The sequence below is a fragment of the Podarcis melisellensis genome (genome assembly GCF_964234715.1).
Source record: "Podarcis melisellensis genome assembly, chromosome: 2".
In the NCBI taxonomy this organism is placed as follows: domain Eukaryota; kingdom Metazoa; phylum Chordata; class Lepidosauria; order Squamata; family Lacertidae; genus Podarcis; species Podarcis melisellensis.
This window is the reverse complement of record NC_138529.1, coordinates 93,978,494-93,993,959: the sequence shown is the minus strand read 5'-3', so window position 1 is coordinate 93,993,959 and position 15,466 is coordinate 93,978,494. Positions and strand designations below refer to the sequence as shown.

Below are 15,466 nucleotides of genomic sequence, written 5' to 3'. Positions count from 1 at the left end.
TTAAGTGTCAATGAAAAAAAATGCAGAAGGTTTCCTGAAACACCAACATGCGTCATATACAGTAACTCCCAAGCCACAACCAAAACTCACTGCAGAGTTTAGATAGTGTTCAGTTACTATCATTTGAGTTATTTACAAATTTATGTCCAATAGTGAGTTGGTTTATAAATAATACTTAAATATGCATTTTTATTATATATTTATTATGAAATATCATTGATAAGAACTTACTTTAAAGGCATATAGTGACATACTGAAAGTGTACTTTAAATATGGGGTGGGGAACTAGTAGCCCTACATATGTTGTTGAATTTAAACTCCCGTCTCCCTGGCTGGCCTTGATGGTCCAACTCCAACATACTGAAGAGCAACAAGTTTCCCATTTATATCTTAAGTGAATGCAATCATACTGTCTTTGGTGAAACCGCACTCATAGAGGCAGAAATATAGCTAGAAACCTAACAAGAGGTCAACATAAGCTTTCTGCTGCAGGGAACACATAATGAGAAAGTAACGAAACATTCTAATGCTTACTTGACAACTACGCCTAAGTTGAAAGTTTTCCTTATTAATTGAATAATTTAATTTAATATGTAATTAAATGGGAGGTTTCCATATTAAGATTATTGTCTCTTCCCCTCCCCAAGAACCCATGTTACAGGACAGGTTGTTTTTTCTTAAGAGACAAAAAAATGCTTTTTAACAAATAAGGATACTAATCAAATTACGCTACACAAAGGGGATGCACAACATCTGTACCATTGTGAGGACTGCTCTGCAAACTGTACAATGAAAGCTTAGAGTAAATTTTGCCTCACAAAACCGAGTCCCTCATGAGCACTACAACAGCTCCCCAATAAAGTCTACTCTTAACAGTCAGGCCTTCCCAATTACAGATCTCAAGCATTGTATACAACAAAAATGTTATATATACACAAATCAGAAAGAGATCAAATATTGAAGTTCAAAGCTTACTTCATGCAACTTAAAAACATTGTTCTAGTCTGTAAGAATGAAACTGGTGGGAAACTTTTTACTACACCTTAAATTAAATTTGACACAGGAAGTACATCTAGCCCACAAACTTCCAGCTGCCCATCCTTATTAAACACAATCTACAATATGCTGATGCTGCAAGTAGGTACAGAACAATACAACCCAAAATAAATCAACAGGTTTGTATGCAAGAGCCACAGGTGGATTCACTGACAATACTAAAGCCTAAATGAACATGACTGAAGTCTACACACACACACACACACACACACACAAATGTTCTAGACCGTGATATATATTAGACTTAAAATCAGTGTCCTCCAAAACAGTACAAAGTGTAGAAATACTCAAAAGACATGCACGCTATGTACACGAGTGGACATTTGACACCTACTTAACTCGCTCATGTCACAAGAAGCCTCAATGACCCAGAAAGTTTTTCTCACTGGAAGCATGCATTTTCAGCTTTCACTCTGCCATGCTCAAAATACTTAACGAATACATTACCAACTGCTCCCAATCAACAACACAACCTGCTGTCTGCCATTCTGCAGAGTCTTCACATTAGAAAGTCTATTCATGGTAAAATTCTGTGATTTTTCTAACATAAAAGCATGCAACATATGACAAAGCTGGGTAACTTTCCAGAAGTACTAAGGAGAGCATACAAAATAGAACACCCAATTCAGTTAAGACAACTTGTCAGCCTAAAACTTTGAAAGAATTACCTAACTCATACTTAACACTTTCAACATTTTTTTGGGGGGGGAATCCATCACTAATACATACAAGTTAATCAAAAAAGCTATCTCAGGGTCTCATAAATCTGCATTATTGCTATGTTTCTGTGACATAAATCCATGTGTTAGATGTCATATGGCAGCACTCCTACACATAACTTGAACATCTCTGCAAGTATGCATAACCCATAGTATTCTTCAGGAAACTGGTTTTCCAAAGTTCCTTTATTTTACATAAAATAAGTCATTATTATTAGAACAAAGCAGGACTTTGAAGCTGCGCTTCTGTTGTGCCTCTTTATCAACCTTCAGAAAACAAAAAAGGCACTCAGACTATAGCCAAAATGCTATGACATAGAAAAATACCCAGCTTCCAATCAAACCTGACTGATCTGAAAGTCCCAGAGGCCTCTTTTTACCTACAAACATGACATACAGCAAATAGCATCAAATAATTATTATACAGTATACAGTATCTGCAAACACTTGTTTTTAATGTGTACATGAACACTTGTAACACAAAACACAGGTTTAAACATTCTTTCAAAGGGAGTCATTTCTCATTCCCACCGCCATGGTAAATCAACAAGTCAGCAGCATTACAGTTAGTTACAGGAGGAAAAGGGACGACTAGCACATTAGAGTATGAACAATGTACCTTGTAGAGGTGCCTTTCCTGACATCACATATGCTGCATTTAAAGGCTTCAGCACTGTTCCTAAAGGTGCAGACACTACAATCCCAAAAACCTTCGTCGGCTGCAGGTTTTGCTTGCCTTTTTGGCCTTGAGAAGTATGTGTAGGAAGAAAGGGGAGGGGGGAGAGAAGGAGGAGGAAAAGAAAGAATAAAACATGTTAGAAACAAGATCATAAAGCAAAGCTGTTTCATACTATGCTCTGCTTTGCTCTGTCTGCCATTTATTTATTTATTTATTTATTTATTTTGCTCCTTGCCTAAAAAGTAATCAAATTTTCGATGGAGCAGTGAGGAAACCGTACAAAGCACCCATCAAGCCAAAAATCCGACTTTGTTCTCTCTTCTCACCACACACGTTTCTCATGCCTTACCCCGCAACCTTCCCCCAACACCATACCATGCCATACCCCCGTAGTAGCAAGAGAGGAAAGGGGAACATTTCCCCCTCCAACCTTCAATCTCAAGGCAATCAATTTTCACACAACAACGACTACCCACTGAATCTGGAAGGGCAGGGAAAAGGCGATGGTGGAAGGTATCCGAGCTTGTTACCCTCCCTCTTGGGGTGTGCTTGTGTGAGTGAGGGGTGTGTGTGCTTGATTGTACTTTAAAGGATTGTAGGCGTGTCCCTCCATGCGCCCCCTTCGTCTGTCTGTCTGTCTCCTTTACCTTGTTAAATCTCCCTTTGTCTGGAAGAAGTCAGTGTGAGGAGACGAGGAGCGCTGTGTGTGTGTGTGTGTGTGTGTGTGTGTGAGAGAGAGAGAGAGAGAGAGAGAGAGAGAGAGAGAGAGAGAGAGAGAGAGAGAAGCAGCCGCCATAGCTGCTCTAACACCAGATTAGCCCTGGCACCAACAGAGAGAGAAACACAAACACTTCGCCCTCCTCCTCCTCCTCCTCTTTGCTTCTACACACTCCCTCCATCTTAAGAGCCACCCTGGGCACAAAACAGAGCAAGCCCCTCCAAACACACACACACAAAAACACACACACGCACAAACCTCCCGTCGCCCCCCCTTCCTTTCAGCAGTTAGCCACACAAGGAGCTCTCTCTGGCTTTCCTGCCCCTATAGCTTCGCCTCCCAGCACAATTGGAAAAACAAGGAGTTTTCTGTACCTGGCTGGGAGGAAGGCAAGGCAAACAAGCTCTCTCTCTCCCCTTCTTTACCTACTTCCTCCATCTTAAAAAGCCCCCTCCCTCCACCACGACTCCCACCACTACTACAACCACCACCTCCTCCGCCACCCCGGGGCCTAGCCGTCCCCACCCCCCCTCCCCTGAGCCTAAGAAAGCGGGGTGGGTGGTGGTGGGTGCTTTCGGCTGGCACCCGCGCGGCGCGCTCCTTCCTGTCCCCACCGCCACCCTCGTCTCCATCTTAGGGAAGGGAGCCTCTCCCCCCCCCGCGACCTCCTCTCGGCTCCTCTGCCGACTCCCCCCCCCCTTCGCTGGTCCCGCTTTCTCCTACCTGGTCGGGCTCTTCTTGTCGCCCATGGTCATGGATCGGTTGGGGCGCCGGCGGGGGTGGCGGCCCCCTCTTCTGCCTCGCGCGCAAGGAGCGGAGGGTTCGCAGGGCTGGCTCCTCCTCAAGACCAGCAGGATCCGGGCTGCTCCTGCTGCCGCCGCTGCTCCTGAGCCGCTGCCGCCGCTCCTGCCGCTGCCAGGCTCCCCCGCTCCAGACTAGGCAGCGCACGGAGCGCAGCCTCGGCTCCTCGGCTCCTCTTCCCCCCGCCGCCGCCGCCGCTGCTCCTCCTCCCAGCCAAGGCGAGCACGGCTACAGCGGGCGGAGCTGGCGGCCCTCCGCGGCCAATCCGGGCAGCCCGGCCTTGGGCTCCGCTGGGGCGAGGGAAGGGGAACGTGCAGCTTCTCCCCCCCACACACACACCCCACAACCAAAACACGCACACACTCCCTCCAAGCACCCACCACCCACCGAGCCCCTCGGTGCACACAGCGCACGCACACCCCGCTCCGTCCCGGGAGGAGGAACGGCTCCCTCGGCGACGAGGGCAAGGCTGCGGGGACGCCGCTCCCTCCCAAGGCTTGGCGGTGGAAGAAGCCAGCGAGCGAGGGAAGCGTGTCGCCGTCGCTGGGCGGCGCCTGGCCACCCACAAGGCCAGCGTGTGACCCCGCCTCGGTCGTAGCCGCTCGCGTCGAGCGCGGCCCCCCTTTCAGACGTGTGCATGTACACACACACACGCATATAAGTGGATTAGTCACGCGGGGGTGGGGTGCGGTGGGCTCGCGAGAAGCATGACGCGCCGCCCGAGTTGCTGCTCGCCCACTCGCGTGGAGTGCGAAATGTGTGTCAGGGTGGCCCCGTGTCTGCTTCGCCCTTGTCAACCGCACAGTATTTCACCCCCCTGGTTGTTTTTCTGCGGGAACTAAGTCGCCCCCTGAACAGCGAGGCGGGGGGGGGGTCCAATAAAGAGAATAACGTCACCCACACTGCAGTAGGAAATGGCCCGAGTACATTTAAGTGCCTCCCTCTCCCAGTTCCCTTCGGAGAGGGAAAGCGAACACAGGCTACGGGGAGGGTGTGCGATGTGAAACTTGGGTCCGCCTGCAGGCCTCTTGCTTCCTCCCCTCAGACAGTCGCCCACAAAGAAGTGGGAGAGAGGTAGCGATGCTCAGGTGTAGGGGAGTTTATTAGCCACCCACAGGGGCAGCTTATGTCCCTTATCAAGTGCAAGAAGAACGTGTCAACATTTGCCCTTCCGTGTGTCACTCAGGAGGCCGCACACTCAAGGTTACTTGGGCTGCAATCCTGAACACACTTTGGGAGCAAACTCTTATTGAATACCGCGGAACTCGCTTCTAAAAAAACCCTCCCAGGATTGTGTGCCAGACGTGTGGAATAATTACCACTGAAGCATCTTGTCGCACTCCCGAAGTGGTTAAAGGGTTATAAATCTCCACCCTTCCCAACTTCAGTTTGCTTAACAGGAGTATTCTTTCTGCCTGCAAAACCTGTGGACATTATCCTGAGCAAAACCTGCACTTTTACACACTACTGCAAGCTGCTTCAAAAGAAGGTTGTGTGGTGGCGTTCAAAATTACAAGCCCTATTCTGGACAAACAAGTCAAACAACCTTGTCATGACCAGGGAGCTATTTTGGGCCCCCAAAATAGGATTGCCCCAAGCAAGGAGATCACATGTGCCTACTCAGACTAATGCCTATAGGTGAAGAGTGGATTCTAACCATGACTAGTGTGTTTGACGATGGTACCAGGCTGCAGTAATTATTATAGATTTGTTAACATAAGATAATGATACCTTGGACATAGGAAATGTCTCTCTTTACACCAAGTAGGTGTAAGTGAGAGACTTGCCCCATGCCCAAAATATTATCTTGTAGAACTCCTTCAGTCTGCCACCTACTGCGGGAGGAATGTGCAGCTTACATGCATTCCTTAATTAACCCACATAAAATCACACATGAAATAAAAAGTGTGTCATCAAGCTAGCTCTCATATGAACAGCATGCTTCTCAGTTTCCCAGAGCATTTGGGCCACTTCTCCTAAATATATACATGGGTATTTGTTTACCACATTTATATACTGCCTTTCTGCCGGTACATGCAAGTGGAGAATGTGATATACTCACTGGGTATATTTCATACCTAACAGGAAATGAGCATTATCACCAGGTGTCATGTTTTCTTAGTGAGCTACACATCCCCAGAAGAAAATACTATTCCAGACATTCTCCCCGTGCGCATACCCACTCCCCCAGCGCACTTCCTTTTTACATCCTAAAATTGTTTTTCCCTTTAGCAAAAGACAGTGAAAGGTGTAGCACATGATTGCTCTGCTAGCATGTGTTCCTTTTAGATATGTAGGTTGATTCAATCACCAGAAGCTGAAATAATGAACCTCACTGCTTATTTCACATTTTGAAAATAAACTATTCAGAGAAGTTGTGACCACCACCACCCCAAAAATAAGCCCATCACAAGCAGAGGGAGAAAGTAGACACTACGGAAAATGGCAGCAGAGTGCATTCATCCTCTGAAAGTCCCAGTGACTGAGGAATACGCTTCCCATTCCAATGCTAATACAGTTTTCATTATTCCCCTCTAGAAGAAGAGAAGCACAGGCCCACTGGAGACATATTGAAGCACCCTGGAGACAATCCTCTTCCTGTGGAGAAGAAAATATGTCTTGTCCGTACACAACTTACACAAAGCAATGGTTGATACTCTGCCACAAATCAGTAGGAGGTGGGAGGAACCACATGGCTCCATACCCCTGCTGCACAAAGGCTTGATTAATCCAAAGGGCACCTGTAAGCCCACCAAATGTCAGAGTTTCACCAGCAACACATCCAGAAATTGCCAGATCCCACTGTGTTGCAGGAGCTCTGGACACTTCTTATTGCTGTAGGCTGCCCACAGCCTCCTGTGCCAGCGCAACATCATTCCAGTATATGTGGCTTCTGTGCATATCTGATTTGGCCTACACCATGGTAACCTTCTGAGGTTGCCAAAGAACCCTTTGGCTTTGGTTTGAGTGGCTGGTTCAGGTTTCAGGCTGCTTCTGCTGCAGGCTGAGATCACAGATCCACAGCCAAATGTTGCTTTAAGTGGGATTCAGTAGCAGACATGTACAGGCAGACATGTCTCCCTCCCTGACTCACATCTTTTGGAAAGAAAAATAAAAATGGCTACTTGGATGACCAAGGGAGAAATAATCATTTTATTATTTTTACAGGTCTATCTATACCTTCCACCTACTCCCCTCAAGTAAAACAAAAATGCAATTGAATCTCCCTCCCTCTCCAAAAAACTTAATGCACCCCAATGCTAAACATGATCTCACAGAATTCACTGGGACTTACTACAGAATAGTTGTGTGTAGGGCTCCAAACTAAGAAACTTAATTTATGAAAGATGCCTAAACTGGGCTTCTCAACCAGGTCAAAAGAAGAGAAGTGAATTAGGGTTGCCACCTTTGGTCGGGCAAAATACAGGACAGGTCGGAAGGGGTGGAGATTGTAGGGCACACACACTCCCATGACAACAAATCTTCACCCCCCCGTTGGTGGAGGGGGGGTCCCCACATTCAGCCTCCCTCACCACCCCAGCCCTACTCTTCCCCTTGACTCACATAAATGGACCAGGTTGCCCATGCTGGCGGCAGAAGAGACTCAAGCATGGAGGAGGAGGGAGGAGAGGTCAAGTCAGGGTGGCGGAGGGGCTCAAGCAGTGCTGGACCCGCACCATGCTAGACCAGCACCAGCGGCGACTGAGGAGGAGACCAGCGAGAAGAGAGAAGGAAGAAGATGGCGAGGGAAGGAGAGGGAGTTGCTTCTTTCCCTTTCTCTCTATTGTCACTCACACTGGACTGGGCTCCTTGTCAGTCACAGCAACAGTGACCCAGCCACCATTTTGGGCCGACTGCCTCCTTCTCACGCCGATAGTGTCAAGGAATGGAGGGGCTGCTCCTGGGGTTGGGGAGGATAATATAGTAGTGATGTGGACAGTGACATGGAGCGAGGGGAAGAGGTGGGTGACACCTACCAATGAACTCTCACTCTCCACTGGACCCATCCTCTACCTGCAGAATTTTGAAGAGGAGGAGCTCAAATATGGGGAAAAGGCATCCCGTTTGAAGTGCTAACAGGACAGGAGGCACTCTTGTCCCAAAACTGGATGATCCAATTTTTCAAAGGATATTTCAATAACTTCTTTAAGAAGAAGCTTGAATCGTTACCTCCCCTTCCTCTTGCAATAGTTAATGTAACCAGTCAGGAAGAAAGACAGACCCAAGCTCAGATTTTACAGCTGTACTATCTTGCTTTTCCTAATTTTTAAAATGAACGTATGGAAGAAATAAGGTAGTTAGCTTCATTGCATTTGTCCCTTTCCATCCTAAGATGCCCAGGATGTCTTGAGCACTCATGGAAAAGATTTGGAAAATGTGACTCAGAAATGTAATAAATAAGTATAGGGCAGTTGCTGGCTAATAAGCTCTATACCTGCCTTCGAAAACAAGCTTGCATCTGAATCTGAAATGACTCAGTTTGTGCACTTACATTTCTCAAAAGCCGCATGCACTTTCCTAGCACAGAGAAAGAGTAAACAATTATGCCTCATATTAGAAGTACCTTCCTGATTCAAATTTAATAATAGGCCTCGTGATGCAAAGAAATGGAACAAACCACACACTAACCTATCTGATCTGTGAGAAATTTTATTCCTACCCACAAAAATGAGAACCAACTAGATCCTGAGTACAAAACAAAGCCTCTCTTCTGAGTCTCCCATGATAAAATTTTATTTGGTTTCTAGCAAAGTCAGTGGCGTAGCGTGGGGGGTGCAGAGGGGGCCGGCCGCACCGGGTGCAACATCTGGGGGTTAGGGTTAGGGGGCGCAAATTCACAGGTTAGGGGGCGCAAATTACTTGCCTTGCCCCAGGTGCTGACAACCCACGCTACGCCACTGAGCAAAGTTCTGGAGGCTGCTTGGCTTGCCACAGCCCTGGCATGCAATAACTCAAGTGTCTTCATGGTGATGAGTAAGGAGGAACAAGAGAAGAGAGGTATAGTAAGATGGGGGGTGGAGAGAGGGAGAGAGAGAGAGAGAGAGAGAGAGAGAGAGAGAGAGAGAGAGAAAGTGAGCATGAGGAAGAGCAAAACCTGTTTACTCATTCACCACACCTGCTTGTAAGAAACGTTCCAGGCAGCCCTTGGCCTGCTTGCTCACTTATGCTGCAAACGAGTGCAGGCAAGTCAAAGTCCTAGATTCACACCATTTTAGAGTTGGAAGGGACACTGGAGGTCATCTGGTCCATTCACCTGCTCTCAGTGCAGGAATCTTGCAACTGCAGCATTCCTGGCAGATGGACATCCAGTTTCTGCTTAAGTATCTACAGCAAAGGAAAGCCCACCACCTCCCAAAGCACTCTGTTTCCCTGTCGGGCATTTCTTGGGAAGCTAGGAAGTTTCTCCTAAAATTCAACCCCAAAGCTTTCCCCTTGTGATTTCTACCCATTGGTTTTAATTCTGCTCCTCTGGGGCAACAAAGAGCCCTTTATCTTCTTTTCTCCAGGCTAAATATAGCTAGTTCTTCTGACTGATCCTCAGAGGACCTGGTTTCTCACGTGGGCTCCCAGAGTCTTGGAACAGCGTCATCATAGTGATGAAAGAAAAAATAACGGTAGAAGACCTATCAAAGAGGAGATGGTGTGGGGCAAGAAAAAGGAAGACGGGGTAAGAGAGGGGTTGGGTCATCCAAGACAAGAGACGGAGCCAAGATGGGAGAACAGCATAGCTGTCAACCATCCCTTATTTGGTGGGAAACTCCCTTATCCAAGCACCATGTCCCGCTGCTGTCCCTTATTGATGATGTCCCTTAAATTTCCCGGGTTTCAAAAGAAGCAGCTCCTCTCCCTCCCTCCCTGCAGGCCAGGTAGGAGGGAGGCTCCAACTGTGTTGCTTGGCTGCCCGGCCCGCCCCCCCTTGGCCTCCTCTCACCAGCCTTGGCCCCCAGGAGCCCCTCCCCGCGGGGACTGAGGAGCCTTGAGAGGAGAGTGAGGGCAACCATAGAGAAAGCAGTTCAGAGGGAGGGGAGGAGGCGGCGGCAGAGGCACGGGCAGGTGTTCCTAGGGCTAACCATAGAGGGGGAAAGCGGAGGAAGGACCGCAAGCGCTTCTCCCATGGATTTGTAGTGGTAGACTAGCATAGATGGTCTGATCTGCGGGTTTACTTCAGACGCTATTTCCCTCCCCCCTCTTTTCCTCCCGCCCCGCCTGAGGGAACTGAGAGCTGCAGATGGAGCATGAGAGAAAAGATACAGAACTGCAGCAGCATCTTCGTAGCTTGGACTTTGTTTGGCCCGAAAATTGGTTGCTGCTTGTAGTTATTTAATTGCAGTGTTTCATCAGCTGGTGTCTCGAGCAGCAACCTCTGGAAATGAAGGGCCAAAAACCGGCGCTGCTTTCCAAAATTATCTGGTCCCTTTTAACTTCGTATTTCAGCTGGTTGACTAAAATCCCTTATTTTGGCTGCTGATCCCTTATTTTCGAGGCTGCTGGCCCCTTATTTTCAAATCTGTAAGTTGGCCCCTTATTTTCAAATCTGTAAGTTGACAGCTATGGAGAACAGTGCCTGGAACAATTCTGGTGGATTGGCCCAGCAGTAAAAAGCCATTGGAGACCTCAACTAGAAACACTGCAAGTAGTTTGCACTGTAAATCAAATGTTTTAAATCATTTGGAAGCACAATGTTCCTGCTATGTGTATGAAGCTAAGTTATTAATTGTATCTATGCAGCTAATTATCTTTTTCAAGCTGCTTTGAGTGGGGTTTGGTGAGGGTTGTTTGCCAGAGCAGTCGGGAAGGCGAAGCAGAGAACAGTGCTAGAAGTGGAAAAGATGAAGATGAACCTTGAAAGAGATCTTCTACCTGGATAGTATTGAAGCAGTGGTTGCCATAAATGAGCAAATAAAAGGCATCACTTGCAATATGATTTGCACCGAGTCTAGCATTTCTATTCCCACCCCCACCCCCATACAAATTCTGGAGTTAGGACTAATAGTGCATTAGAATAAACATGCAGAACTTCTAGCAAACTATTCAAGCCACATTTAGAGACAGGGCACTTCAGCCAGCCCAGTACTTGCAACCAATAACAGGAGACAGTTGATCGTGTCCTGCTTATAAGATTTTCATGGACATCTGGGTGGCCAAGCCACTGTACGAAACAGAATTTGGAGTTTGAAATAAACAGACCTTGGAACGATCCAAGGCATGTACTGATTCTGTTTTGGAGATAGCACTTTGGTTGCTACCCCAATGTTATTTTCAGTGGCCCATAAAGATGTAGAAAACAAACAAACATATTTTCACAAGACACCACAGGTCTGTCCTCTGGAGAATACTGACCTCCGATAAGGTCCACTGCCTTTCTCACCAGAAGGAAGAAATTCCCTAAATAGTACAGAGAAAAACACCAATGAGAATGCACAGCCAGTAATTGATCTGGACAGAATCACTCTAACAATAAAAATGTCAAGTTGTTTGTTCAAATGAGGGGGTGGAAGCTAGCTAAAAATGTAACTCACACTCTCCTTTATATTCAATGACAGTCTGTACAAAAACAATGCAACTGCAATAAGCTCAAAGATGCCTGGAAAGATGCTTTGAAGAAAAATTTATTCTCTCAAAAGTTGATGCTTTCTCCTACAAAATTCACAGTTTTCTCTTTCCTCCCCTGAATCTGCAAGATGAATGATGTAGTTTCCCTGGACCTCTTGGTTTCTTAGCAAATACTATAATGTCGCACACAGAAAGCTTGCCAGGCCACCCCACCAGTCTGATTTTGTGTAATGTTAAAACATGCACAGAACAAGGCAATTTTCCTGTTTATGAAATGCTCTTTTTAAATGTGTAATTAGCACACTCCATCTGGGTATTGTTTTCTTAACTGGTAGCTTGATCAGGTAAGTTTAAGTCCAGCAATCGTAGAACAGACCTTAGACTGGTATAAGGTGGTGTGTTATGATCTCATGTGGCTGTTATCAAAGGTCACACTTCTGCATCAGTGGTTTTCAGTTACTACAGGATACTATAAAGTGCTGCCATTCCTGCTGATTTATGCTGACCTTTTAAACCCTTCCCCTATTCTGCCAAAGTTCATGCAAGTGCTTTTCCTTACTTGCTGAGGGCAAAATTAATGTAAAAAATAAATACAAGGATACTAACAGGGTGTGATGGAATCATACAAGCATGAAAAAGGACCGACAAGATCTTGGTTGGGCACCTAAATCCTAAAGATGTGCTTAATGGAATAGCTTGCACTGATATGGATACTAGCATCTATGTTTAGCGCAAATCCATCCATACATGATCTCAGATGTTGCCGTATTGGGCGCATAGATTGCGCCCTCCTAGCAGAGTCCTGGCAGTCACCAAAATGCTTTCAGAATGTATCAGAAGTGAGCTATCTCCAGGCTTACCTCTACAACAGCTTCGTTTTTTCTGTCCCATTCCAAATTGTGCAACAGCTTTATGCAATATTATTTGTGGAAGAGGTGACGGTTGCCCATGAGCAGCGCTGACCTTGCACCTGCACTTCTGGGTCAGTTCACAACACCACTGACAAAATAATCATAAAATTGTACAGTTTGAAGGGACCCCAGGGTCATCTAGTCCAACCCCCTGGAATATGGGCATCTCAACTAAAGCACCCATGAACGTTGGCCATCCAAACTCTGCTTAAAAACCTCCCGTGAAGGAGAGTCCACCATTTTCCGAGGGAGCCTGTTTCACTGTTGAACAGCTCTTTCCATCAGAAAGTTCTTCCTGATGTTTAGTCGGAATCTCCTTTCTTGTCTTCCTAGCCAAAGAGGAACCCCCCTGTTCCAGCATGTATTGTTCAATGCACATATGATCTGTTACGACTGATATGGAACAGTTGCTTAAGTTTATTATTTTTGTACCTAGTCAGGACAAGTGGGCAACAGAGTGGCATTCTTAATCACTACCCTCCAACCCTTACTCTGAAAGCAGTGTAATATATTTATATTTAAATTGGCGTTCAGTGGCCAGAGATACAGCACTATAGGGGAAGTTGGGCTTAATCAGTGTAACGGAAGGTTTTAACATTCAAATATAGTTAATTTCAACAATTAACATATGGGGATGAGATAGGCTATAAATGAATCAATTAGTGAATACTGCCCCAAGTAGAATGACCAGATGAAAAATGACAGAGTTCCCGCACCTTTAATATATGTGAAGAAGAGGTAATTTCAGCATGTGTAATAATAATAATAATAATAATAATAATAATAATAATAATAATAATAATAATTTATTATTTGTACCCCGCCCATCTGACTGGGCTTCCCCAGCCACTCTGGGCAGCTTCCAAAAATAAATATAAAAAAATCCTCTAATACATCAAACATTAAAAGCTTCCCTAAACAGGGCTGCCTTCAGATGTCTTCTAAACGTCTGGTAGTTGTTGTTCTCTTTGACATCTGGTGGGAGGGTGTTCCACAGGGAGGGCGCCACTACCGAGAAGGCCCTCTGCCTGGTTCCATGTAACATGGCTTCTCGCAGTGAGGGAACCGCCAGAAGGCCCTCGGTGCTGGACCTCAGTGTCCGGGCAGAATAATGGGGGTGGAGACGCTCCTTCAGGTATACAGGACCGAGGTCGTTTAGGGCTTTAAAGGTCAGCACCAATACTTTGAATTGTGCTCGGAAACGTACTGGGAGCCATAGGAACTGTGTTGTTTATCATATAAGCTATACATGCTGAAATTTCCTATTTACACATGGATTAAAGGTACAGGAGTCTCATATTTTTCTTCCTCACTGGGCTACCTATCAAAGATTATTTTTGAAATCTAGACACCCTGGTAACTGCTTGTAAGATTTCTGCCACATCTAGGGCTGCAGCAAGTCCACCTTTTATTTTATGCATGGAGAGCCAGCATTTATTTACCACAGCTCATTCACCTTCTAACTACTACCACCAAATAAAAGTATTTTTTTGCTTACCAATGTATTTAGCTATATCCGAGCAGCTGCTGCAATTTAGGCAGCCAGCCAGGCTTCTATAATTAAAGGTAATAATATATTATTTATTATAAACAATAAGGGTAAGATAAGGTGAATACTATACTTCTGTTTTTTACTGATTATTTGAGCCTTACCTGGATTTACTATAATAAGGTTGCTGTAACTTTAAACGATAGTCACAAAGGCTGGCTGATAAAACATAGCCCCTAACCCTGTTTAATTTATATGGCAGTTATCCTTAGTCCTTCTTCCCAGTTGAATGGTCTCCCTCAGGGTGTTGTGGACTCTGCTTCCGTGGAGGTTTTTAAGCAGAGATTGGAGGGCCATCTGTCATGGATGCTTTAGTTGAGATTCCTGCATTGCAGGTGGTTGGACTGGAAAACCCTTAGGGTCTCTTCTAATTCTATGATTCTATGATAATCTCACTACCAAATACTGTGAAGCTCAGCTGGTTTTCTTGGAGCTAAACTTCCAGGCAATTCTCACTCATGTCAGCTCCAGAAGCTTCTTAGTGAATTCTCCTCACTGCTCAACACCCTTATATGGCTTCACTACTAATCTGGAGCTTAAAACAGCAATTTAGCTCTTTTGGGCATACTATACTGAAAGGCTTTTCCCTAGCCTCAAATAGCCTTTTGCCCATCTTGCTTCTTCTCCAGCACCAATCTTCTCCCTCACCTTATTCCTAGCCATGCTCACTCTACTTTGTCAACTCTGGCTCCCTCTATCCCATGGTCTCTCCTAACAGAAGCAGAAGAGGCTTACTTACATCCCAGCCAGCCTATCCTTCAACCAATCAGAGTTGAGTGGCATAGAATTCCCCTCACAGACCACTTTTCCCATCCAATGAGTGACCAATAATTTCTACCCAGAAACCTATCAAAAGTGTGATTTTGCAACCCACTATCTCAGTACCAATTTAAAAGAACCCAATTTTTCCAGACCAGACTTCTGTGTAAGTAGCAGCCAAATGTCAGGCACCAACTGATAATTTAATTCTTACAATGCCCCCACCCTCATCTCCACACATTGTATCGAAACAAAACCCAGCTCTAATAAGGAGATTTTTTAAAAAATGATTTCTCCACAAAGGCAAAGAAATAGGAACATTAAGCACACACCAGAAATGAAATTTATCTATGTAACGTGTTGTTAGTCCTACAAAATAAGTGAGCAGGTGATGTGCTTCATCAGTCAAATTTCTACTGGCAAGAGCATGTTTGCTAGGCTTAGGAGTTTAACAGTTTGTAATGGGACGCAGGTGGCGCTGTGGGTTAAACTACAGAGCCTAGGGCTTGCTGATCAGAAGGTCGGCGGTTCGAATCCCCGTGACAGGGTGAGCTCCCATTGTTCAGTCCCTGCTCCTGCCAAACTAGCAGTTCGAAAGCACACCAGTGCAAGTAGATAAATAGGTACCACTCCAGCGGGAAGGTAAACGGCGTTTCCGTGCACTGCTCTGGTTCGCCAGAAGCGGCTTAGTCATGCTAGCCACATGTACGCTGGCTCCCT

The 15,466-nt window shown here is 45.8% G+C and overlaps 1 protein-coding gene across 1 annotated transcript in view; it reads right to left on the bottom strand.

Moving 5' to 3' along the window:
* Positions 1-4,609, bottom strand: part of RYBP (RING1 and YY1 binding protein) — a 47,452-nt gene extending 42,843 nt beyond the window's left edge. The window contains exons 1-2 of the mRNA XM_081903343.1: positions 3,896-4,609; positions 2,395-2,520 (exon numbers count right to left, since the gene is read on the bottom strand). Of these exons, the coding sequence (XP_081759469.1) occupies positions 2,395-2,520; positions 3,896-3,927 (158 nt within the window). The 5' untranslated portion in view covers positions 3,928-4,609. The remainder of the gene's footprint in view (positions 1-2,394; positions 2,521-3,895) is intronic.
* Between the last annotated feature and the right edge of the window lie 10,857 nt (positions 4,610-15,466).